The 27,663-nt window shown below is 40.5% G+C and overlaps 2 protein-coding genes across 2 annotated transcripts in view; both read left to right on the forward strand.

Annotated features, from left to right (window-relative positions):
• The window catches only part of LOC124122956 (glycerol-3-phosphate phosphatase-like), a 32,047-nt gene extending 16,421 nt beyond the window's left edge, over nucleotides 1–15,626 (forward strand). The window contains exons 4-8 of the mRNA XM_046486167.2: nucleotides 1,424–1,561; nucleotides 5,304–5,366; nucleotides 7,795–7,942; nucleotides 14,088–14,229; nucleotides 14,926–15,626. Coding sequence (XP_046342123.2) covers nucleotides 1,424–1,561; nucleotides 5,304–5,366; nucleotides 7,795–7,942; nucleotides 14,088–14,229; nucleotides 14,926–15,118 — 684 coding nt within the window. The 3' untranslated portion in view covers nucleotides 15,119–15,626. The remainder of the gene's footprint in view (nucleotides 1–1,423; nucleotides 1,562–5,303; nucleotides 5,367–7,794; nucleotides 7,943–14,087; nucleotides 14,230–14,925) is intronic.
• A 5,520-nt stretch (nucleotides 15,627–21,146) lies between these two features.
• Nucleotides 21,147–26,130, forward strand: LOC124128762 (glycine N-acyltransferase-like protein 3). Its single transcript, XM_046492215.2, has 5 exons — nucleotides 21,147–21,209; nucleotides 21,946–22,062; nucleotides 22,866–22,968; nucleotides 24,427–24,544; nucleotides 25,728–26,130. Exons 1-5 carry the CDS (start codon nucleotides 21,147–21,149, stop codon nucleotides 26,128–26,130), a joined length of 804 nt encoding a protein of 267 aa, XP_046348171.2.
• The last annotated feature ends 1,533 nt before the right edge of the window (nucleotides 26,131–27,663 follow it).

Genomic DNA, 27,663 nt, shown 5'->3' on the forward strand with positions numbered 1-27,663 from the left:
CCTAAGGTGTGTTGCAATTGATTTCTCAGCAGGGTACATGAGCGGGCTATATGGAAAATAATTGCCCACTCCCTAACCAATCAGATAACCATGAGTATACTCGTTATGCGGCACATATACACCGAGAGTAAATTTGCACCATGTCTGGAACAGGTGCATATGTACATTTACACAAGAGCAATGATTTTTTATGTAAATGTTGCAATGTGAACGTTTATTCCAGAGGATGATCTAATTCCTATAATCTGTTGATTTGCCTACACCAAAAAATTGGCAACTGTTCTGTATTCTAAGGTTGACTCTATACAGCAATACCAACTTTCATGTGGACTCCGGGGGCACGGGTGGCCCAGTTGTCTAAGGTGCCGCGATTTGCTGTGCAGAGTTGCATCCCTTGGGCACGCCAGAAACCTATGATTGTGGGTTCAAATCCCAGTCCGCCCCAATTACGTTTCTAGGTTTGTCAGCACCATACCCGTGCTTGTGGGTTTCACGGAGGTGGTAAACGTCTGAGACCTGCATCACTTCCGGCTTTCCTCCCACATTAAGCTGACACGCCGCGATATAACTGGAATACTGTTAAAGGCGGCTTTAAACCCAACTCACTCAATCACTCACTCATGCGTACTCCAAGAGCTGGGCAGTCAGTGTTTTCTTTTGGTTTCAACATGTTCATGGAATCTAAAAGTTGTGTACGGAGTAAGTCAAACACATGTTGGTTCATGCAATGATTTTTGTAAGGTAACTTATTCCACTTTGTTTGTTGGACAATGTTTTCATGATGAATACTGTAAATCTGAAAATTAATGCGTCTCCAAATATATACAGCTGCTGACCCCTAGCCAAAAATGAGACTCAATGTCAATGCGATTCCCCCGACCCCACCCCCATCATCAAGCTGCGTTGTCATGATTATGCACTTCTGTAGAGTTCATGATTGTGATGACCATTTGAATAGTGAATACAGGTACGCCAGCTGGAATGGCTGCAGGGTTAGAACGAAACTGGTAATATAAATCTAGGAGATTTCATGAAAAACAGTGACAGTGACATCAGGTTGAATTTTGAATGATATTAATATTCCCATAGGGGGCACGGGTGGCTCAGTCTAAGGCGCCGTGATTCACTGTGCAGATTTGCGTTCCCTGGACACAGCAGAAACCTATGATTGTGGGTCCGAATCCCGGTTCGCCCCAATTATGTTTCTAGGTTTGTCAGCACCATACCCGTGCTCTTGGGTTTCACCGAAGTGGTAAACGTCTGAGACCTGCATCACTTGGGGCTTTCCTCCCACATTAAGCTGACACGCCGCGATATAACTGTAAACCCAACTCACTCACTCACTCACTAATATTCCCATAAAAGTTTCATTACAAAGGTTATAAGATATTCACTGATAATTTTTTTTCACTTATTTCAACAGGAAGAAATTGTGTGCACAGCCTTCATTGGAGCTTTATATTTGAAAAACATAAACTTTACTGGGAAGGTGTACCTCGTGGGAAATCCTGCCATGGGCGTTGAGCTGGATAAATACGGTATTCGGCACACAGGCATTGGGGTAAGTGTATGGATATGTGTGACGTCCTTCATAGGGGTAGGTGGATGAATATAGATGGTATCCTGCATCCAACATAACAAGCATTGGGTAGGTGGATGGATGAGTATGGTATCCAGCATAGGGGTAGGTTTGGTTTGGTTGGGTTTAGTTTGGTTGGGTTTGGTTTGTTGTTTAACCAGTATTCCAGCTATATGACGGCAGTCTGTAAATAATCAAGTCTGGTCCAGACAATCCAGTGATTGACATCATGAGCATCAATCTTCGCAATTGGGATATGATGACATGCATCAAACAAGTCTGAGCCTGACCACCCAATCTCGTTAGCTGCCTCTTATGACATGCTTTAGACAACATTCTAACCCGGATCTTCAGGATATACTGCATGTGCAAGCTGTGGCTTGTTTGTGGTTGATTCATATGTAGGTTGCAAATTTAGAAGGCCACGAGAGAACCTGGACATTATGATTCAGGATTGACGCTGCTGTAGCAGACAGACACGTTTTTTATTCTTCCCCGCCCTGAAGGCGGGGAAGTATACGGGAAACATTATTTTTTTTTGTAATACTTTTTTTATTCAGGGTTCAGGATACATTGTACACGATATAGTGCATATTAATACATTGACAGTTTGCACATCATTTGTAATGTGAGATTGATATTACTAGTGATAATAAATGATTTAATACATAATATATATGTATCACATTATGGAATCCCCTTTTTTATCATAAAAACAACAGCCATTCACACTTCTCATACAAACACCATTGGGAAACATTAATTTTGTAGCATGTATGTCGACATGTTGGTTTATTTGAAATTTCAAGCCACGCATTTACGGAAACAAAACATACAAATCATGTGCGTGGAATGTTGATGCTATTCTTTTCCAGCAATTAGAGATACTTCAAAATCGTCTTTATGTAGTTAATTGATGCATCTGACCGTTTCTGGTCATTAGCTGACATTATTAAACCATTCATGTGTATCCTACATCCAACATAACAAGCATAGGGTAGGTGGATGGATAAGTATGGTCATCAGCATACAGGCATGGGGAAGGTGAATGGATAAATATGGCGTTCTACATACAGCCATAGGGTAGGTGGATGGATAAATATGGTGTTCTACATACAGGCTTAGTGTAGGTGGATGGATGAATATGGTGTTCTACATACAGGCATAGGGGAGGTGGATGGATAAATATGGTGTTCTGCATACAGGCATAGGGGAGGTGGATAGATAAATATGGTGTTCTACATACAGGCATAGGGGAGGTGGATGGATAAATATGGCGTTCTACATACAGGCGTAGAGGAGGTAGATGGATGAATATGGTTTTCTACATAAAGGCATAGGGTAGGTGGATGGATAAATATGGTGTTCTGCATACAGGCATATGGGAGGTGTATTGATAAATATCAGGGTATGAAACTCCCAAAGATTTCAGCCAGACCACAGGACTGGCTAGCTGCAATACTTGCCAGCCCTGACCAAAACCTGCCTGCCCACTATAATCATATGTTGCTCAGGATAATTTAATTAAAAATATGGAAACTGATTGCTTGTAGCCTAAGCGCATCGCTAAATGTTAGGTTGTCTTAAAGCTAATGGGGTTTCTTTTTGGTTACATTTTATCATTCATCTTTACATGTGAATTAATGCTTATCATCAAGAAATATTTAGAATATTTTCACCTATGAAATATAACCCGACCGTCGGGCAGGGGGATTTGAAAATCTGGCAGCCCGAGTTGAAATCAACCCGTCTCGGACGGTCGGGCAGGCAGGTATTTCGAACGCTGTAAATATGGCGTTCTACATACAGGCATAGGGGAAGTGGATGGATAAGTATGGTCTTCAGCATACAGGCATGTGGAAGGTGAATGGATAAATATGGCGTTCTACATACAGGCATTGGGGAGGTGGATGGATAAATATGGAGTTCTACATACCAGGATAGGTTAGGTGGGTGGATAAATATGGTGTTCTACATAAAGGCAAAGGGTAGGTGGATGGATAAATATGGAGTTCTACATACCGGGATAGGGTAGGTGGATGGATAAATATGGTGTTCTACATAAAGGCAAAGGGTAGGTGGATGGATAAATATAGTGTTCTACATACAGGCATAGGTTAGGTGGATGGATAAATATGGTGTTCTACATACCGGCATAGGGAAAGTGGATGGATAAATATGGTGTTCTACATCCAGGGATAGGGTAGGTGGATTGATGAATATAGTGTTCTACATACCGGCATAGGTTAGGTGGATGGATAAATATGGTGTTCTACATACCGGCATAGGGGAAGTGGATGGATAAATATGGTGTTCTACATACAGGCATAGGGTAGGTTGATGGATGAATATGGTGTTCTACATACAGGCATAGGGGAGGTGGATGGATAAATATGGTGTTCTACATACAGGCATAGGGTAGGTTGATGGATGAATATGGTGTTCTACATACAGGCATAGGGGAGGTGGATAGATAAATATGGTGTTCTACATACAGGCATAGGGGAGGTGGATGGATGAATATGGTGTTCTACATACAGGCATAGGGGAGGTGGATGGATGAATATGGTGTTCTACGTACAGGCATAGGGGAGGTGGATGGATAAATATGGTGTTCTATATACAGGCATAGGGGAGGTGGATGGATAAATATGGAGTTCTACATACCGGCATAGGGTAGGTGGATGGATAAATATGGTGTTCTACATACAGGCATATGGGAGGTGGATTGATAAATATGGTGTTCTACATACAGGCATAGGGGAGGTGGATGGATAAATATGGAGTTCTACATACAGGCATATGGGAGGTGGATGGATAAATATGGTGTTCTACATACAGGCATACGGGAGGTGGATTGATAAATATGGTGTTCTACATACAGGCATAGGGGAGTTGGATTGATAAATATGGTGTTCTACACACCAGCATAGAGGAAGAGGATGGATAAATATGGTGTTCTACATACCGGCATAGGGGAAGTGGATGAATAAATATGGTGTTCTACATACCGGCATAGAGGAAGAGGATGGATAAATATGGAGTTCTACATACCGGGATAGGTTAGGTGGGTGGATAAATATGGTGTTCTACATACCGGCATAGGGGAAGTGGATGGATAAATATGGTGTTCTACATACCGGCATAGGGGAAGTGGATGGATAGATATGGTGTTCTGCATACAGGCATAGGGGAAGTGGATGGATGAATATTGTGTTCTACATACCGGCATAGGGAAAGTGGATGGATAAATATGGAGTTCTACATACCGGCATAGGGTAGGTGGGTGGATAAATATGATGTCCTACATAAAGGCATAGGGGTAGTGTTTGAAAACATACAGTATTCCACGTAGAGATACAGGGATAAATAGTTACATTTTTCGAGTATTTAGCATGCAGGTGTAGTGGTAAGTGGTTAGATAAACTTTGTTTTCAACAGTCATTGGGTGTACTTTAACTTTATTAAGACAGTCTGCAAGTGCAAAGGTCAAAGTTGTCTTGAGTTTTGTGATATATTAGAAAATGTACTGGTTATTGTTATCACATTGTTTTAATTTAATAGTAAACCAGGTCCTTCCTGTTGTAAAGGGCTGACATGCAGTTTGATGAGCAGTATCCTCGTCTCTGCTCTGCTGACTGCTGATTGCATCATTTCTTATTATTTTTTATCAAGAGTGTCTGAAGCGCTATCATTTCAAAAGTGAAAATGTTTCATGTTTCAGCCTGACCAGGAAAAAATTGATGGCTCCTATCCAGAATGGTTGACAATGAAGTTGGATCCTGAGGTGAGTGGCAACAGTGAGTGTGCCGTGGTTTGCTGGTATTTAGCACCACTGGTATTGATTTCAAAACTTCAGCATGTTCAGTGGATACAGTGTCTGCCCAGAGAGTGGAACATCAGTGGTTCAATTCAGTCCCATGGCCGCCTCCGTGGTCGATTGGATAGAGCATCTGCCTGGTGTCTGGATGGTCGGTGGTTTAATCTCGGGCCATATCAAACAAAAGGACAATCAAGGATGGTACTTGTTGTTTCGCCTGCCTGGCGCTCGGTATGAAGGGGATAAAACAAGCGGACATGCATGCATTCTGCCGAGTACCTGGCTTGGTGTTATGACCTGTACACCTTAATGTTTGTGTTATCTGGTCCCCGGCATCATGTTTCAACCAGTTGTCTCATCCTTTGCATGGTGTTTTATCGTTAGACCTTACATGTTTGTGATGTCTGATCCCTGGCGTTGTGTTAAACCCCATAAACCATATATCTTTAGGTTGTCTGGTCTCTGGCATGTTGTTATATACAATGTACCTGTTTAATGTTGTATGTTCTTGAGATGTGGTATATTTTTATATTTGGAGTAGTAATAGATGAGAATTATGAAAGCATGTGTATATCAGGAAAACATTTCCCTCTTAATACCCCTAATGGTTTACCCCCAGAACCCAATTGTTCAGAAGGTTTTGGAGTTCAGGAAATGTGATTTCTGCAAATATTAATGAGATTTCAAATTCAGCCTCTGTCTAAAATCTTTTGACTTCACTTGTCTGACTTTTCTCTAAAGCATCATTTTGATTTTACTGTTATTATATGGACTATCTTTAGTTTAGCCAACTTGACCGAACGACTTGACTTGTGCTTCGGACTTGTCAAAGAACATATTCCAGTATTTCGTTTCAGACGAGTTGCTAAGGTCGCAGACTGCAAATTGTGTATTGTTGTCTTTACTACAACACTGTGAAATAATTCAACACAACCCATCTGTCATCTGTAGTAAATATCAACAATCTAAATGTTTTTGGTTTACAACCTATCCTTGCTCATTCCCGATGCAAGGGAGGTAACTGACTGTAAAAGACCAGTCTCAACCCTTGCTGAATTCTGCTGGAAATTCTGGGCTCGATCATAGCGCCACCAGTAGCTATTACCAGTTATGCCCCTTCTATGTCCCTCCTATGGACCAAAAGACCGCCTCCGTGGTCTAGTGGTAGAGCGTCCGCCCGGAGAGCGGAAGGTCCGGGGTTCGATCCCCGACCGCGTCATACCAAAAGACGTTAAAAGATGGTACTTGTTGTTACCCTGTCTGGCGCTCGGCATTAAGCCTAAAACAAGGACTGGTCGGCTCGGAGTCAGTATACTGTGTCTGAGTGGGGTATTCATGTTAAACTGCGGCATGGTATCTCAGTGAGCTAGCACTATAAATCGGCATCAGTCCGGACTAGTACAAGCAGCCATACACACACACACACGTGCATGCACGTCGCTATATAAGTGCAATAATCTTGGACGTGACGTTAAACCCCATTTCACCTCACCACCTCACCTATGGACCAGTCAGATCCCAAAACAAAACGGCGGTGCCCAGTCAAGATCTGATAGATAATCAATATCTATATTGTAATGAAACGGGTCTTTCCCTGCAAAGTGCATCAAATCACTTGAGCACCTTGATTTTAAACCTGAAATGATTTGGAAAATATCTGTTATCCTCGACACATGCTTTGCAAATTCTGCAATCGAGCGCATTTTACACAGCATTTTAGGAACTGAATGTCGATTTCATAACACAATTTTGATTGGACTATGCATAGATTCGTTAATCCAGCCAAGATATAACTCCATAATTACCGTTTAGTATGGCAAGGGTGGAAAGTGAACTTTTAGAGTCAGTTAACACACTTGCCTCAGGAAGATGCACAATTTAGTACTCGGGCTCGTGGACTAGCGTGAATTTCTTCCTATATCTGTCAAATGCAGGACAATAATTTCCTTTAACTGGTATTTATGCTGTGGTGTTATGAAACCCAATAATTTTCCTCTTGTCTTACCCTCAGTATTTTACCTACCAGTACATTATCGTAACCACCACACTATTTATTGTTCAAAACCATGTTTCTTCTTCTAGAGATATATGTCATCAATTGAACTGCTTAATTGTATAGGTTGTTGACATATACAAGGTTCATATGATATTTATTCATGTAAATGGGTTCAAATCCCGGTTCGCCCCGATTATGTTTCTAGGTTTGTCAGCACCATACCCGTGCTCGTGGGTTTCACCAAAGTGGTAAATGTCTGAGACCTGCATCACTTCGGGCTTTCCTCCCACATTAAGCTGACACGCTGTGATATAACTGGAATACTGTTAAAAGCGGCGTCAAACCCAACTCACTCACTCACTCACTCAATTATTCATGTAAAACTTTGTATCGTTTCAGGTCAATTGTGTAATGGTTGGGTTTGACAAGTACTTGAGCTTTCCCAAAATCCTGAAAGCGAGCAGTTATCTGAAGAAAAAAGATACTATCTTCTTGGCAACCAACGAGGATAGTAATCTACCTGCGGCGGGGGACATTGTTATTCCTGGTGAGTGTGTGTGTTTCATCTTGAAAATTGTTGAATGTTGTTGTTGGTTGGTTGGTTGGTTCATTACTCAGCAATATTCCAGCTATATGATGGCGGTCTGTAAATAATCAAGTCTGGACCAGACAATCCATTGATTAATATCATGAGCATTGATCCACGAAATTGGAATCGATGACATGCATCAACCAAGTCAGCGAGCCTGACCACCCGATCCTGTTAGTTGCCTTTTACGACAAGCATAGTTGCTTTTTACGGCAAGCATGGGTTGCTGAAGACCTATTTTACCCCGGAATCTTCACGGGTCGAATGTTGTTGTCTGCCAGTTGCCCTATTAGACTGCCAAGTCTACCTCATCTAGATGAAAAACAAATATCATTCCTGCTAGTCTTCATTATTCTTTATATATTATTCTAAGCAGATGTACTCAGGTTACAAGCAGTAATAGAATTGAAATAGAATATGTCTGTGTTACATCTGTTGCCATGGTTACCTATTACATGACGGTTAGGCCCTGAATTGTTCCAGTTAGATTATTTACGACAAGAGTCAACACTCAAGAGATCTAATGTTATAACAGTTCAGGGCCTGATTATAACCATCTGTTACCGACAACAGATGATGTCTACACATATTTTATTTTGTTTCTATTATTTTCTATATTATCCTATAAAGGATTTTATCCAGATGCATTTACTATCAGTATCGCATATCCACAAACAGGGCTTTCAGCTTATTTGAGGAATGTACCAGCCATTAGCTCTTACTTCCAGTGGACATACTGTTAGACAGTGTTGGTAATATCTATTTTTGTTTATTAATAAGAGGCACATTAAATAAAATAATATACTGAATACATCAATCCGTGAAGGATTTATTAAGTATATTCTTTTCAAAGCAGGGGTGGTCGGGTAGCCAAGTGGTTAAAGCGTTCGCTCGTCACGCCAAAGATCCGGGTTCAAATCCCGACATTGGTACTATGTGTGAAGCCCATTTCTGGTGTCCCCCGCCATGATATTGCTGGAATATTGCTAAAAGCGCAAAAAAACAAACTCACTCACTCACTTACTTTTCAAAGCAAAACATAAAGAGACATGTAAACATGGCCAAATGCAAAGTTTTGGGCAGTAATGTTTACATCTTGTAAAGTGTCCTTGATTTTATAAGGGTAGTCATTGTCAGTGCAAGAGTTACTCTCACTCACAACGGACATTATTGAGAATGAAGTGAAAGATAATGTGACTTCCTAAAATAGTAGTGATATGCATGTGTAGCACGATCCCCCAAAAGGTGCCTAGTACCCTTTGGATATTGCTAGGAACAGTTAACATTAAACTGCAGTTGTGGTACTGAAAACGGGTCTTGCCGGCAGCCCAACAGCTGTTGTTGTCAAACTATGCATGCCACTAGGGCGTTTTGAATGGCTCTGGACTTAGCAAATGTTAAGAAACTTTGAGGATTACTGTGGCCACTGGGAGACAATGTTCAAAATGTTTCCATACTGAACAGTAGCCCAGGTGATTACTGCTGCTAGGGGTGCTCCAAATGCAGGGGATCCGTGAAGATCTGGGGTAGAATAGGTCTTAAGCAACCCATGCTTGCCGTAAAAGGCGACTATGCTTGTCGTGAGAGGCGACTAATGGGATCGGGTGGTCAGGCTCGCTGACTTGGTTACCGGTAATGTATTTCATCATATCCCAATTATGTGGATCGATGCTGATGATGTCAATCATTGGATTGTCTGGTCCAGACTCGATTATTTACAGACCGCCGTCATATAGCTGGAGTGTTGCTGAGTGCGGCGTTAAACAACAAACATCATCATCATCATCATCCACATCATCATCATCTAAATGCAGGGGTTTCATACCACAATGTTCAGTATTATCTGTTGTCTGTTAGATTATTCTGGTGTCCCCCGCCGTGATATTGCTGGAATATTGCTAAAAGCGGCGTAAAACCATGCTCAGTCAGTCAGTTAGATGATGCACAGCAACTTGCTGCATTAGAACTTTAAAATAGAATGTCACATGATTCTGGGTCAGTGTGTTACAATTTTGTGAGTACTTTTGGTTTGGATTATGTCAGTTCAAGTTTCGGAAAATACATTCTTAGGGCGTTAGAGCTTATAATAGAAAGTCCAATGGATCTTGATTAATTTGTAATATATTTGTTATGTAATCAGTAGGGCTACAACAAATACACTATGAGGCGAATACGATTTATATCACGAATATAGGGTAATGAATGCGAATATTAATTCACAATTACAATAACAAGTCAGCAGTTTATGTATTATTTATTATATTCAGTGAAACAATAACATCATAAATTATATGACATGGTTTGGTAATTATTAATAAATTATACATTTATATACTGCACTTATCCAGGTACTAGTATCTGCTCAAATGCGACAATGACCAGTGAAAACAATACTATCAAATTAAATATTATTAGAGTGTTGTCATTGAAAGAAATCTATGCATACAATATGTTGTTATGGATATTTTTAGGTACAGGGTATGAAAATATACATGATAGTATAGTCATAAATATTCGATTCTAGTGGCCATGAATAACGAATTCAATTCATGAATTTTTACGGTTCGATTCACCAAATACGCGAGTGAATCGTAACAGCCCTAGTAATTAGAGTTATGTCTGGATTGGACTGTCACTTCCAGTTTTGAAACAAACTTTACTGCATGGGAACATAAATTCTGATTGTCATTATATTATACCACAATGCTGACAAAGTTATCAGTTTCCAGTAGTTATCAGTTTCAGTTTTGGAAAACACATCCTTAATGCAGGGATTATCCTGGATTTTTTTACCTTTGAGAGAAAATCTCCCCTGGTTCAAAAGCAATGAGATTTTTTGGTGTGTGATGAGATTTTGCAAATTTTCAGAGATATTTCAGCTTCACACAGTGGAAACTGTATTTGATTTTGGGTACTTGTGACTCGAATAATGTTGCAATTAATGTTACAAGATTATATGGATATATCCTCGGATATCCTATTTTCGAACATTAATTATTCCACTGCGCATATTTAAAAATATTAGCATTAACAAAACATTAAATTTGTACTTATATTCCTCTTGATTGTCTACTTTAGGAGAAATTACACCAATAGTTATGTATTTCTGTTCATTGTTGATTTTATGGGGAATTAGTTGTGAGGACAATTATAGATCGTTTAGTTTACCACCATCAGCTGTTCATTTCGTTGGCATGCAGGAGACAACAATCTGCAGTTATCAAATTTCAACAATGTGTGTATAGAATGGTAACTTAATATCTTCAAAATGATGAAATGAAATAGCAACAGTTTGTTGGCAAAATATACATCACTTACATTCCAGTGCTTTTGTCAATTTCGTTGTCATATTTCCGTCTGTGGTGTGTACCGTATCAGAGACCGGGTCTCTGACTGTATCAAATTAAATCATATCAATATGGACTTTTCAATTAATTAGAAGTGACAGTTCAGTATACGACGACCATTGCTCCAGGTTCGCCCTTTTGTTTAATTAGCAACAATTAAGTCATTCATTTCCCGCAGAAGGCGGCGTGTTTGCCATATGTAGCAGCCAGAAATGTCACCGGAAGTTGAAAAGACTGTTGACATTCACAGTGTTTATGAATTATTACATTTGAAAGATTAAGTCACAGTTTTCAAGTTTTATGGACAACTCTGGAAGCAAATGTATCATAGTATATTCTAAAAAATCTAAATCCAACTTGCTGTTTGACCACTAGAAATAGTTAAAAATTCGTAATTCATGCTCGGTGACCATTCTGGCACACAGAAACTCAATGATAGCGTGTATAACATAATATATTTGTATCTTGAAAAACAATCACATCCCTCTATATAGATAAAGACAAGGAGTGACACCCGCCGTCTTCGTGGTTCGAATCACAGTTTGATATCGCATGAAATATGAATGTCACTTATTTCAACCTATTGGAACTTGCTAAACAAACCTCAGGCTACACAATCGTGTTCATATGTGTCACCTTACCTCTAATTTATTTTAAACCAACCATCAGATCTCAACCCTAAGCTTCGCCGCTGAGGTAAACAAGAAAAAGGTGGCTGGAAATAACGGCGCTACAGGGGCTTGAACTCGGGAAACGTTTCTGATTGGCTAAAATAAAAATTAGTGGATCTAAATAATGGAAACACAGTGAAGGGAGGGAAATTCAAAACCGTCAATGGTAAGCCTGCATGCAAAATGTTGGAGTTGACAAGGAAATCTACAGCATAATTAAACATTTCGAAGCAGATTATCATTGACGGTCTTGAATTTCCCTCCCTTCACCATGTGCTAATATTATGATACACAATTTAACCAATCAGAAATGTTTGCTGAGTTCAAGCCCGTGTAGCGCCATAATTTCTGACCACCTTTTTCTTGTTTACCTCAACGGCGCAGCATAGAGCTGACATTTGATGGTTGTTTTAAAATAAATACGAGGTAAGGTGATCACAGATGAACATGGTTGTGTAGCCTATGGTTTGTTTAGCAGGTACCAATAGGTTAAAATAAGTGACATTCATATTTCATGCGATATCGAGCTGTGATTCGAACTGAGTGGGAAATCTTGAATAAGAAACAAGATGGCGGGTGTCACTCCTTGTCTATATGAATTAAATGTATATAGAGGGGTGTGATTTTTTTCTATATGAATATATTATGTTATACACGCTATCATCGAGTTCCTGTACTATGCGAGAATATCGCAGAATCACGGCCTAAGTCAATCCCAGCTTAATGCGTTAGGACTTTTATTCTGAGATTCCTATGATTAAAGCTCAGTTAATAAAGAATATTATTGATACTGCCAGTTAGGATAATGTTACTGATGGTATCAGAAGAAAACATACTGCAGTTGACCATCGCTTCAGAAGGTCACATTGCTTTATTTTGCATCTTAGTTGTAAGTACCCAATCTGTGCCAAAACTATTTTTGAGTCAGCTGCTAGACCATACGTTTATCTTGGTACAGTAAAGTACGGTTATAACGAACTCAAAGGGACTACTAATTATAGTTCGTTATAACCGTAGTTCGTTATAAGCATATATACAGCATATATATACAGCATAACTACAGCAAATAGTCTGGACCAAAAAAGCAAGATCGTTATATCCGTCAGTTTGTTATAAGATTGTATAGTTTAGTCATTGTATATGAACTAGCATAAGATGATTTTCCAAGACCAGAAGACATGTGACTGGACTGTGGCTTCAGACTGGTAGCTAAAGTTGCAACTGAGTACCTTTAATTTAGTTCCCTCAACTGATGCAAACAGGAGGGGCACGGGTGGCCCAGTCGTCTAAAGCGCTGCGATTCGCTGTGCAGAGTTGCGTCCTTTGGGCACGCCAGAAACCTATGATTGTGGGTTGGAATCCCGGTTCGCCCCGATTATGTTTCTAGGTTTGTCAGCACCATACCCGTGCTCGTGGGTTTCACCAAACTTGTAAACGTCTAAGACCTGCATCACTTCGGGCTTTCCTCCCACATTAAGCTGACACGCCGCGATATAAAAGCGGCGTTAAACCCAACTCACTCACTCACTGATGCAAACAGGATCAAAAGGAAAGATTCTAGGGCCTTTTAGACTGGTAAAGGGAAAAAGGGAGGTAACCTGCAGTATTTCCATGCATGAATGCTTCATTGATAGTTTTCATTTGAAAATAGACCAAGCCAGGCGTCTTTTGACATGCATGAAAGAACAAGTTTCAACATCTTATGTAAAATTATGAAGTATTTTCATGAGAAACGTAGACCCGAAGTATAATCCAATATGGCTGATATTCGCAACAACAAAAAATGTTACAAGATACTTTTTATGTGAGATTTAAGAGGACATTTGTTTAAAGTAGTTGGACTGTTGGTTTATAAAAAGATAATTTTTATGTAAGTTTTAGGAGAAGATTTGTTTGAAGTAGTTGGACTGTTTTTTTGGACACATACCCTACAGAAGATGAAAATAAGCTTAGAAGAGACCTTGAAACCAATATGACTGCCAAACCACATGACCAAAGTCAAAGAACAAAAACTTTGACAAATGTCAGAAATGTCAGTCATGTGCATGATGAATAAAAGCCAATTTGTTATTCCTTCAATTTCAGGAACTGGCACAATGGTCCATGCAGTGAAGTGTGCCAGCCGAAGAGATCCAATTGTTTTGGGAAAGCCAGAGAGGCCGATGTTTGACGTTCTACAAAAGGCACACAACCTTGATCCTGCTAGATGCTGTATGGTTGGTGACAGGTGAGGAAGTCTCACCATTGAGCGTGTATAGGTATACTGGTAGAATCTGTAGCAATCTTCAGTCAATATCTCTCCTTTAGGATTACATGACAAAATAGGGGTGGTCAGGTAGCCTAGTGGTTAAAGCGTTCGCTCGTCACGCCGAAGACCCGGGTTCGATTCCCGACATGGATACAATGTGTGAAGCCCCACCGTGTCCCCCGCCGTGATATTGCTGGAATATTGCTGACAGCGGCGTAGAGCCATACTCACTCCCTCACTCACTCACTCACTCACTCACTCACTCACTCACTCACTCACTCACTCACATGACAAAATAGGTACAAAGTACCCCAGCTTTGCTGATTAGAATAACTGCATTGCTAAAATTTAACATGATAGTAAGCATAAAAGTAAAGGGGTCCTTGTCATAACCCCAATGTGATTTACAGGCTGCTGTGTTATTGTAGTTGATACAGTCACTCTCTCACTCATGGTCGGGTAGCCTAGTGGTTAAAGCGTTTGCTCGTCACAATTACAATGTGTGTAGCCCATTTCTAGTGTTCCCGATGTGATATTGCTGGAATATTGCTAAAAGTGGCATAAAACAATTCTCACTCACTCACTCACTCACTCATGGAAGTCTGGCAGCAGCACAGCTTATCTGTGCTTCTTAAACATGAAGTGGCTATTCAGTGTTTGTTTCAACTGCTTCAGACTCAACACTGACATAGGACTGGCCAAGCAGTGTGGGCTGAAGTCGCTTCTTGTACTGAGTGGTGTGTCGACAGAAGCTGATGTTCAGCCAGAATCCAGCATCTTTGCCAAGGAACAGTTTCCTGATTATTACACGTCAACTCTCGGGGACCTGGAGAAATTGCTCCAGAACTCACAACAACAACAGAGTTGATGATGAATAAAGCTAAGAATATTTTCTAGGGAAATATGTCATATTGATATCAAAGTTATTTTAAATTTAGTGACTTTGACAGGGCAGTTTTTTCATGTTTATTATATATTATGCATTTCTGTTGCATGTTTTATTTCTTAATTCTTTTCTATCTCCACAACATGTATTGTTAAGTTTTTAACATTTGAAACAGTGTTAACAGTGTTTGTAATGTTAGGCAGGGGTGCAAATTAACCAAGACTGTCTACTAGACCAAAAAGTGGTAACATATAGCAATAAACTCCAAAAAGTTTGAAATTCTACTAGCCCTCAGGATACCTTTAACATAAACAAAACTGGTCTGGGCTAGCAGGCTAGTGGTAATTGCCATCCCTGTGTTAGGTGCAGTACCGTATTCGACGTAATAAGCGCTCAAAATTAGAAATAGGGGGCTCTTATTAGAATATTATTTTGGTGGAATAAAACAGAATTGAAAGATAAATGTCGTGGTTTATGCTGACAGCCTGAAATGTTTATATACGACAGATATATTTTTCCAGAATGTAATTGCCCATAATTAAGGGTGCATATAGCACACGAGTGCGTATTATACACAAATAAATAAGTCTTGTGTACATTGATCAATCGGAAGGGGTGCTAATTGGGATTGTTCACTGGCCAATATATTAGCAAATATCGCCGTGGGCGCTTATTAGAGCGGGGCGCTTATTACGTCGAATACGGTACATCCTTTTGTAAGGCTAAAATATTCTTATGCAATTTATTCTTGTGCAATAACTTTTCAAAAATTGTTGTAGAATTATCATGTGTATAATTGTTTTTATGAAATAGTTGATTACTCTTTTGCCTTTGTCATTAATCAGTAAAATTGAGTGTTTACAGGTTTTGGCAACCAAGAGTATTGTTATGGCATTACAACACCTGTGCATAGGTCGTGTTTTGTTGTCTTGTTTTTCTTCCTGCTAATACCGGTATATCTGTATATCCAGTTGCATGTTTGCTCAAGCTGTGTCAAAGTAAAACAGTAATGTATTCAATAAGCTGTGATGTTTTTTGTGTCCATTTTATGGTCCATGTTATCTTTCTTATAGCTTTAGTTTGTTGTGGTACGAGAATTTAGGTTGATTTTGGACCACTGACAGGCCTATTTACACCAAACAAGTTCAGTCTTGACATGTAGTTGTTGTTACAAAATCTGTTAATGTAGACATATTTTTATTAATAACAGATGTATCACTTTTTGCTAAATGAAAAAATCTGGTTTATTAAAAGCTGATGAAGAGTGAAGATGTTTAAATATGAATTAAAATGTCAACTATATACGTAGTGATGGGTATTGTCCTCATTTTCGAATTGCAATATATTTTGATAATTATTCATATATTGCGATATGTACCACAATATTTTGCATGTGTTCTTTCACCTGTAATTTGTTATGAACTTGAATAAAAATGGACCCACACACCAGACTTCCCCACCTCATTTTTGACAACTTCGTTATCCGTTTTGTTGGATGTTGCTATTAGGGCAGGGACGGGTAACTTGGTTACTCAGGTAGGGTGGGTATCGAGTAGGACCAAGGTACCCACAGGACTACCCGGACCCGTGGTTAGTCACGTGATATATTGTGTCATGAAAACATTTACTATATAACTACATGGTTACACGACAATTTTAAGTCTCTAATGTTCGCATTTCTTCATGACTATGAACACGTTCCTTCTGACTTATATATGTTTGAACAAAGGTAAAACTTCAGTCAACTTCAGTGTATGCATGACCACATCCTTTTATAAGGGTATCTCAATACATTCTGCCAGGGCTACGGTCACACTATTCCCAATCGGACATTTTGTACCTATCTCTTGACACCAACAGTGGGTACCCAGGTAGGGTTGGGTAATAGGGGTGTGGGTACCCGGGTAGTAAATTTGGACTTGTCCCAGCCCTAGTTGCTATGATCATGATGATCACAATGCATGTGTAATAGATACATTACCGTATTCGACGTAATAAGCGCCCTGTTCTAATAAGCGCCCACGGCGATATTTGCCAATATCTTGGCTAGTAAACAATCTCAATTAGCACCCCTTCCAAGTGGTTTACGTACATAAGACTTATTTATTTGTGTATAATACGCACTCGTATGTTATATGCACCCTTATTTATGGGCAATTAAATCCTGGAAAAATATTTCTGTCGTATATAAAATATTTCAGGCTGTCAGCATAAACCACGAAATTTACGATCTTTCAACTCAAAATACTATTCTAATAAGAGCCCCCTATTTCTAATTTTGAGAGCGCCCTGGGCGCTTATTACGTCGAATACGGTATATACAGGAAGCTCATAACGATCACAGGAATCAAGTTGCTAACTTCGGATTTTCATAATTTCATTGTGACTTGTCATTAATGTAAACCTTGCTCACTCAATATACTCAATATACTGATATTTTCCAAACAGATTGTGGTAGGTATTCATGAGCATTTCAAATAATGGTAAACCATTATGCAGTTAATAATGCGCACCTCTACGAAATCCCATGAAAACTGCACCATGATTTGCTTCCTTAATCACTTGCCTTCAAATATTTGTACTTACTTTTTTCAATCATGCAACTTTCTATGGGTTGGAATCAGGTTGGAATCATTAAGAGAGTACACCGCAATGGCAGATAACAAATCTTAAACGTCAAGTTTCCAAACTGATAAGTAAATATATTGTTGCACAATCTAAAATATAAGTACTCATATTTGAAGGCAAGTGTCTTTGGAGGTAAGTCATGGTGCATTCGTCATTACATCACGATGCATGCACTTTGCTGAAGCATGTAAAGTGTGATCAATGAAGATTCCGGGGTAGAATAGGTCTTCAGCAACCCATACTTTCCGTAAAAGGCGACTATGCTTATCGTAAAAGGCGACTAACGGGATCGGGTGGTCAGGCTCACTGACTTGGTTGATACATGTCATCAATCCCAATTGCATGGATCGATGCTCATGATGTCAATCACTGGATTGTCTGGCCCATCTTCCCGAGGCAAGAGAGTTAACTGACTTTCCAGTTTCCACCCTTGCCGAACTGGGCTGGAATTACTGGGCTCGATCGTAGCGCCACCAGTGGCTGTTACGAGTTATGTCCTTTCTATGCCTCTCCTATTGCCCAATCAGATTCAACCTCTCGTATCACTTGCATTTGCTTCAAACAAAACGGTGGCGCCCAGTCAAGACGATCTGATCGATAATTAAGATCTATATTGTGATAAAACGAGTCTTACATCGCGAAGTGCATCAAATCACGTGAGCACCTTGATTAAAAACATGAAAAGATTTAGAAAATATCTGTTAACGAGTTAGCGGTGCACATGCTTTTTGCAAATCCTTCAGTCGACCGAAATCTGCATGACACTTTACGAACCGGATTTCGATTTCGGTGCACGATTTTAATTGGACTATGCATAGACTCGTTAGTCCAGCCAAAATGTAACATAGTCAGTTAACTTACTTGCCTCGGGAAGATGTGTCTGGCCCAGACTCGGTTATTTTACAGACCGCCGTCATATAGCTGGAATATTGCTGAGTGCAGCATTAAACAACAAACAAACAAACAAACAACTGTGGAACAAGTCAAAATCAAAATCATTTATAGGAGCAGCACGCGTATACTGTTATATGCTGGTTCAGGGGCAATCGGGTAGCCTAGTAGCCCTGTTGGACTGCCAAGTCTACCTCATCTGGATGACATGGGTACAATATGTGAAGCCCATTTCTGGTGTCCCCCGCCGTGATATTGCTGGAATATTGCTAAAAGCGGCGTTAAACCATACTCAATCACATGCTGGTTCAAGACCCACTTCAGTGGTTTAAGGCACCCCTCATTCTCTAACATTCAACATTATAGCTAAAACGGATAGAATTATCATTAAACCGCCCACCTGTTATCAGAAATGAGCAGGCCACTGTAACTTGATAATGCCCTCATATTGCTTGACGAAGGGCCATTATCACGCCCATTGGTAGGTGATGTCATATTGATGTTCAGTATTGACGTTATCTGGTTTGTCCTATTACGTTTCCATATTTGTAAAAGTGGGTCAGTAACATTTGTTGTGTGATGATTGCGGTAAATGTTTCAAAACCGATATTGTTGTATATTTTTATTTAATAACAAATTCTATCCATTTAGCCATAATAAGGGTAACGCTATTTTTCAGGGCATTATGAATACTGCACCATATTGACTGCATCATCAATTTCTTTTATGAAGGTCAATCTGTGAGTTCTTTCTCTAATTAAACAGTAACTGATTACTACATCCAGCAGACCAGAAACTGAGTCCTCTTTAAGGCTGTTTTACTGTCCACCTAGTATGAGAACTGAACTGGGTTGGTGTCAAATTGTTAACCATTGCTGTTCTAATGGTCCTTCCCAGTTTGATCCCCGTGAAGATTCCGGGGTAGAATAGGTCTTCAGCTACCCGTGCTTTCCGTAAAAGGCGACTAACGGGATCGGGTGGTCAGGCTCGCTGACTTGGTTGACGCATGTCATCATATCCCAATTGCGTGGATCGATGCTCATGATATTAATCACTGGATTGTCTGATCCAGACTCGATTATTTACAGACCGCCGCCATATAGCTGGAATATTGCTGAGTGCGGCGTTACAACAGTTTGATGTGTGGCTTCTTTTCCATAATGAAATGGACAAGGTCAAGAACTTAGCTCACCTTATTGTCATGTGAGGTGATGTCATGGAGTGTTATCTGAGTGAAATTGACATGCACAAAGTATGTTTTGGGCAATGATTTATCTCAGGGTTTGCATACTTGCAGACCCGTGAAGATTCGGGGCAGAAAAGGTCGGGATCGGGTGGTCAGGCTCGCTGACTGGGTATCCCTATTGCGTGGATCGATGCTCATGATGTCAATCACTGGATTGTCTGGTACAGACTCGATTATTTACAGACCGCTGTCATGTTTCTGTAATATTGCTGAGTGTGGCATATAGATTATGTCTATCCTGTTACATATATTTTGTCATGAATATGTTATGGCGTGTCTGAATTGGAATATATGAAAATTTTCTACCAAATCAATGTCAGCTACAGAACGTTATGGTGCCCATTTTACACCTACAGAAATACACAAATGTAGTACTTTGTCAGTATCATAGATAGTATAGAAGTACATGCATAACCACCGGATGAATCCAATCAAGCGTGAAGCTCTGAAAAAGGAGATACAATATATGCTGGGCAATGACATTATTGAACCAAGTCATAGTGACTGGAGTTCACCTTGCATCCTTGTGCCAAAGCCTAATGGTACTATCAGATGTTGTACTGACATGAAGTGTGTGAATGCTGTTTCTGAAACAGATTCTTGGTATTGGATAAGAGTCAATGATCTCATATCACATGCATTTGCTTCAAACAAAATGGCGGCGCCCAGTCAAGATGATCTGATTGATAATCAAGATCTATATTGTAATAAAATGGGTCTTACCCCGCAAAGTGTATCCCGTCAGTTGAAAAACATACAGAGATTTGCAAAATATCTGTCGACGCCCAGTTGAAGGTACACATGCTTTGCAAATCCTGCAAACCAACCAACCAACCAACCAGCCTGCAGTCGACCGAAATGTCAACGTTGAAATCCATGTTGTTTATGAACTGGATGCCTAGTTCGTTACGCGATTTTGATTACCTGTGCATAGACTCGTTTAGTTAATCCAGTCAAAATGTAACTTTGGAAATCGAGCCAAGTTCGCAAGGGTCGAAACTGGACTTTTATTGTCAGTTAATGCCCTTGCCTCAGGAAGATGAAGAATTTTCTGCTAAAAGCAGAAACCTTTGCATGGGCGGATACAGCTTTTTAAAGACATTGGGTAAAGGAAATACCATAGCTACGAGTTTTGCTAACTCAGGGATTTTTGCGGATTTATATTCTGGACAAGAATGACCAATGCTCATAACCGCGTTATAAGGAGAAATCCCACAATCACACGCCCTGCGAACGTCAACCAAGATGGCGGACCGACTCGAAGAAGCACAGCTGGAGAAACTGAAGACAAGTCACACGTGGGTCAAGGTAGCGTTGTTTTCTTACCTCACCTGATCACAGACCAGTAGAACTTTGAATGATATGTCGTCCGTATAGAATCCGACTGGTAACTGTCCCATATATCAAGACTGTGACATGGACAGGCCTTCACGAAATACCGGGAAGATTCCGCTCTCCCTGAATTTTCATTCCAATCCAAGGGTTTCTTGTCTCAGTTCTCCCCGCTGCTGTGGAAATTTGAATCCCGATGTGATTAATAAATACCCCTACCGTCACACAATCGTAATAAAAAGGTCATGTTTATATAAAATTCGTTTCCGAAGCAAAGCTACTAGATCTACCTCACAAATTAATGTATAGAATATTACCAAGTGATCTAAACTTTAACATTAAATAATTGGTTGGTTGGTTGTATTGTTGCTTATCGCCGCACTCAGCAATATTCCAGCTATATGACGGCGGTCTGTAAATAATCGAGTCTGGACCAGACAATCCAGTGATTAATATCACGAGCATCGATCCACGCAATTGGGATCGATGACATGCATCAACCAAGTCAGCGAGCCTGACCACCCGATCCCGTTTGTCGCCTTTTACGACAAGTATAGTCAACTTTTACGGCAAGCATGGGTTGCTGAAGACCTATTCGACCCCGGAATCTTCACGGGTCGGTTGAAATTCGAGACGAGAAACACATTTTAAAAAATGGATCACCTAACAAAAGGGCGATGACTTGAGTTAATTGTGGTTGTTCTCATTTCAGATTGTGTTGGAAATAGAAGCCACGCTGGAACACCGTATAAGTGATTACGAGTTCGTTGTTGACAGATGGCCGGATTGCAGAGCAATGGTTGTTCGGGCGAAGCCAAATGATATAAAGGTATTTAACACACGTCTGTGCATTAGTTTATGTAGGCATTATGTGAATTATGTTACATGGTTGAACTGCAGAGCGATTGCTATTCTACGGTGGCCCATACCCGCCACTGGTGAGATCATTTTTCACTGTATGCCTCAATATTTTATCTGGCGGCCGCCAGATACTTCCACTGGTGAGATAATTTCCCCCTGTAAACCTCTATATTTTATCTCACCAGTGGAAGTATCTGGCGGCTTCCAGATAAAATATTGAGGCATACAGTGAAAAATGATCTCTCCAGTGGCGGGTATGGGCCACCGTACTATTCGTATGCCGTCTCAGTACTCACGTCTCTATGCAGAACAGTTTCGCTAATTGCCGGTCAGTCGATAAAGAGTTAAATTAACCTACATACACCATTATTCATTACGGAAGCCTTTTAGGGCCATTTATTTTTTTATTATTTTTTCGATACTATCTTGAAATTTCAAGATACATACTAAGTTGACATTTCAAGTTATTATCTTGAAATTTCAACTTAGCATGTATCTTGAAATTTCAACATAACATCTTGAAATTTCAAGAAAAGAATAGAAAAACAAATGGCCCTAAAAGGCTTCCATAATTCATTGTTATTTGTTCATTTTACAAATTGCTCCCCCTGAGTTGATTCTTGGAGGTGTTATTTTTACAATGCAACAGTTTTTGTACTTTCCACTACAAGATAAAACCCTCATGTGACACTGATACTGATATTTCCATCGGATAAATGACTTGCAACATGTAGCGGTCCACGCAATTGACAAACATATTCCCCCTGACAGTTGAAGTATCTGGAGCCGATTGTGAACCTGTACGCCACCGACAACGATGCACTGAGGGGCCTTCTACACAACCTGGACTGGTCAAAGGGGAAACGGTTTGAATGTGAGGCAAATAACCATATCGTGGGTACAATGCATGTATTAATTTATGGGAATGTGCACATGGGCGTACATAATTATATTATACGTTGTAGCAGGATCACGACAGGTACATTGGGTGTTATGCGTCCTGTGTTAGGTTTTATACCCCGAGCCAGAGGGACCATTAACCACATGTACCCCGAGTGATCCTGCTACAACGAATTTATCTTACCTATATGTTTTGGTATGACATTGTAAAATAATCAAAACAAATTGAAATTTGATAAAAAAAACTGTTCGATTGAGCTGAGGTTAGCTTGTGCTGTGTCACGTGACTTTCATTGACTCGGGGGAAATGCGGGCGGCTTTTTGCTTGGAAGCGGGGTATAAGGGATTTATTCAGCCCCTTAGAAATCTACGTGCAGCCTGTCTTGCTCGTGACGGGGTGTAAGGGATTTATTCACCTGCTGAGAAATTTATTTCCCTCCAAGGCGGCATACATAGTATTTTGTCAAGAAGATGTGCACCAAAGGCCAGTACAAATCCCACCCGTTTCCACACATTCGTGTATGTGTATGTGCGTATGTGTGTGTCCCAATGTGTATGTAGACACGTATACATACATACAGTGAGTGAGTGAGGTTGGTTTTACACCGCTTTTAACAATATTCTAGCAATATCACGGCGGGGGACACCAGAAATGGGCTCCACACATTGTACCCATGTCGGGAAAAGAACCCTGGTCCACTGGGCTACGTTCGCGAAGTGTGACGTCAGGACTAGATATAATGGAAGTTCTTGAATCGAAACTGGACATTTCAAGAAGACAATGTACCATGTCATATTTATTAATTAACGCCGCACTCCGCAATGTTCCAGCTACATGACGGCGGTCTGTAAATAATCGAGTCTGGACCAGACAATCCAGTGATTGACATCATGAGCATCGATCTATGCAATTGGGATACAATGACATGCATCAAGCAAGTCAGCGATCCTGACAACCCGATGTCCTTAGTCGCCTCTTTAACAAGTGATATTCGCCTCTTATGGCAAGCATGGCTCACTGAAGAACAGTTCTATAACCCGGATCTTCATGGAGGTAAGCCCGCCGTGATATTGCTGGAATATTGCTAAAAGCGGCGTAAAACCATACTCACACACTCACTCACTCATGGAGGTAAGACAAGTATGGGTTGCTGAAGACCAATTTTTTACCCGGATCGTCACGGTGGCACGAGCCAGGAAAACGTGAGGTGTGGTGAAATTGGGTAGAGTATAGTATTAAGCTGCTTTTAAGCTGCAATATTCGGGAACACGAGAAGTGGCCTTCACACATTGTACCTACGTGGGGAATTGAACCCGGGGTGACGAGCAAACGCTTTAACCACTAGGTTATCGCGATTAAGATTACTGCACTAATATATCGACGTGCATACACCCTACCTCTTACATGTCATCCTTTCTTTCAATTTATCAGGTGTTGCCAGTAGGCTAGTGCCGGTTTTGACAGAAGTGATACAACTTCACCGAGTTCCCACCTTAACACTCTCTGACGCTGTCTACCTGAAAGTCATCCAAGATACGCTGAAACTCAGGTACATTTATACCATAGATCTCTTAGGCTCCTACACTTACAATAATCTTTGTGTACTTGCTTAACAACGAGAACTATTCAAACATCATGTCGACAAACATGATATATCATGGAATTCATTACCAAGTGAGACAAAGTAAATGATGCACCTGTCTCCATTATGAGTGAATGAGTTGGGTTTAACACCGCTTTTAACAGTATTCCAGTTATGTTACGGCATGTCAGCTTAATGTTGGAGGACAGACCGAAGTGATGCAGGTCTCAGATGTTTTTCACTTTTGCGAAACCCACGAGCACGGGTATGGTGAAACATAATCAGGGCGCACCGGATTCGAACCCACAATCGTTGGTTTTCTGGCGTGCCCAAGGGACGCACCTCAACACACCAAATTGTGGCGCCTTAAACTGGTCCATGGTAGTATGAGAACTATTTGTTAAGATTTGAATAGGGGCGGTCGGGTAGCCTAGTGGTTAAAACGTTCGCTCGTCACGCCGAAGACCCGGGTTCGATTCCCGACATGGGTACAATGTGTGAAGCCCATTTCTGGTGTCCCCCGCCGCGATATTGCTGGAATATTGCTAAAAGCGGCGTAAAACCATACTCACTCACTCACTAAGATTTGAATACTTGAAAGCTTGGAATTGTCGTGGGACGTAACACCAAGACTGATAAATAAAACGAGTTTGCATTAATTTCATCGATGCATATGTCAGCCCAGACTGACAGAATGCCTCGTCTTTTTCTGACGTAGAAAATAACATTGCGGTATACCGTTTTTCATGACGTTTTTCCCAGTATCTTCCATCGTGACAATTCGTCTTTTATTTGAAGACTCAAGAAATGTTGATATTCTGAACTATTAATAACTACAAAATATGTGCTGGTAAAAAATACTCAGTTGTAAACGACCGTTTTTGAACGAAGGTGCAACAGGGTAAGGCTTCAGCTTGGCTCCGTCTCAACATGTCACTAGCTGTCGCAGTGCGCATTGGTCCCAGACCCAGACCCAGACCCAGACCGGAAGCGACAAAAGGAGAACAAAAGGATCGCCCATTCAACCGCACACAACTGGGGCTCTCGTGACCGTCACCTGTTTTCACTATGATCAACAGTATATAAGGGAACTTCTTAAATTTTAGATATATTGGATATCTTGAATGTTTGTGATAATTATTCTTCGCAGGGCCGTTCATGAGGGCTGTACCCTCTCAAGCCTAGGGGCAGATCGAGCAGCCCTGGTTAATTCGGTGTGGCCTCAACGTAATGGAGATGTATCTGAAGCCTACATCAAGCACTTAATAACCTCACTTCCTTCCACCTGTCTTTACAACCAGGAGGGGGAGCTGTTGGGATACGCCCTTACCTATCACTACGGGTGTCTGGGGGTGCTGCACGTGCTGGAGGAGCACCGAAGGAAGGGGTACGGGAAGGTCGTCATGTCTCATCTCGCACTTCAACATCTACAGAAAAAGAAAGAGGTGTTTGTCATGATACAACGTGTAAACACGCCGTCTATTAAGATGCATGAAGGTATCGGATTTGAGGTTTTTCCAGATATGTCATTTGACTGGATATTTTGTGATTAGTAATGTGCAGATCTATCGTCTGTCATTGTTTCTAAAACGTATGAGCATTTAAGATCGGGTGTAGTCAAGTAAAGACATATTCAAGACATACTACAACAACAAAACCTGGATTTTTTAAAGGAAAACAGTTTGCAACAATGTAATTTTTGTTGAAGGCATTTTTTGTCAACAGTCTGAAGCATAATTATGTTTTTCAACAATTTTTGGGACCATTCATTTTTATTGATAAACCACAGCCCCTCCTCCCCACCTAACGGGTGAACCATTTGATTTCTTGTGGGGGTGTGTGTGTGTGTGTGTGGGGGGGGGGGGGGGGGGGGGGGGGGGGGTGTGATAAAACACAGCTCATAAATAATTTTGTGTAAATAAAGAGGTCATATCATGCAAGTCACTGTGTTGTTTCCTTTGACATTGTTAAAGACTCCATTTGTCCTTCTGTGATATGATTGAAACAGTTGTTGACTGTGATATGACCATTAAGCATCATATACCCTTATCTGTAAAAAAACAAACAATATATACATATAGAAATATTAGGGCTGGGACGGGTAACTCGGGTACTCGGGTCAGGTGGTTCCTGAGTAGGACCCGGGTACCCACAGTACTACCCGGACCCGTGGTTAGTCACGTGATAGATATATTGTTTAATAGCAAGAATTATCTATAACTTCCACGGTTGCACTATAAGTGACTAATGTCCGCATTTCTTTCTGACTATGCACGCATTCCTTCTGACTTTATAAGTTTGAATAGAGATAAAACTTCAGTCAACTTCAGTGTATGCATGACCAGATCGTTTTATTTGAGTATCTAAATACATTTGGCCAGGGCTACGGTCAAACTATACCCAATCGGAAAATTGTACCTATCTCTTGAGACCAACAGCGGGTACCCGGGTAGGGTCGGGGAATAGTGGGGTGGGTACCCGGGTAGTAAATTTGGACTTGTCGCAGCCCTAAAAAATATAGTTTATTGCAATAACCTAAACTGACGAGCAAAAGAATGGGTACTGACTAACATTATTTGATCCTGTATACAGGACCAATGTAAAGGAAGATACTTGTATTGTCCAAAGACATGAATTAACACCATCAGTACAAGTTATGTCATGAGAATCAAGTTGGCCTAAAATGTACGCTATTTCAGTTTGAGGTGCATCAGTTGTGAGGATGAACGTGGATCGATGCCCATGATATCAATCACTGGATTGTCTGGTCCAGACTCGATTATTTTGACCCCCGTCATATAGCTGGAATATTGCTGAGTGCTGTGTTAAACAACAACAACAACAACAACAAAAAGTTGTGAGGATGAAGGGTTTGTTTTGGTCGGGATGTGCAAGGGGGGGGGGGGGGGGCTATTTTAAGGGCTTGCTTTAACTATTGAATGCCTGTTGGCAATTGTTGGACTATTCAAAAGACCCTTTTTCTCTCAGAAGGTTGTAAAGAGGGGAGGCAATGCCTGAAAATTTTGGTACTATTTGAAATAATATGAGGCCAAACCTAAGAAATGACGCACGTCATGGATATTTTT

Source organism: Haliotis rufescens, unplaced genomic scaffold (genome assembly GCF_023055435.1).
Source record: "Haliotis rufescens isolate VD_foot unplaced genomic scaffold, xgHalRufe1.0.p SCAF_6, whole genome shotgun sequence".
Taxonomy (NCBI): domain Eukaryota; kingdom Metazoa; phylum Mollusca; class Gastropoda; order Lepetellida; family Haliotidae; genus Haliotis; species Haliotis rufescens.

Coding starts and splice junctions, on each gene's coding strand:
- LOC124128762 (XM_046492215.2), top strand. CDS start 21,147: ATGGCGGACCGACTCGAAGAAGCACAGCTGGAGAAACTGAAGACAAGT. Junction 21,210..21,945: donor CAAGTCACACGTGGGTCAAG/GTAGCGTTGTTT, acceptor TTCTCATTTCAG/ATTGTGTTGGAAATAGAAGC. Junction 24,545..25,727: donor CAAGATACGCTGAAACTCAG/GTACATTTATAC, acceptor TATTCTTCGCAG/GGCCGTTCATGAGGGCTGTA.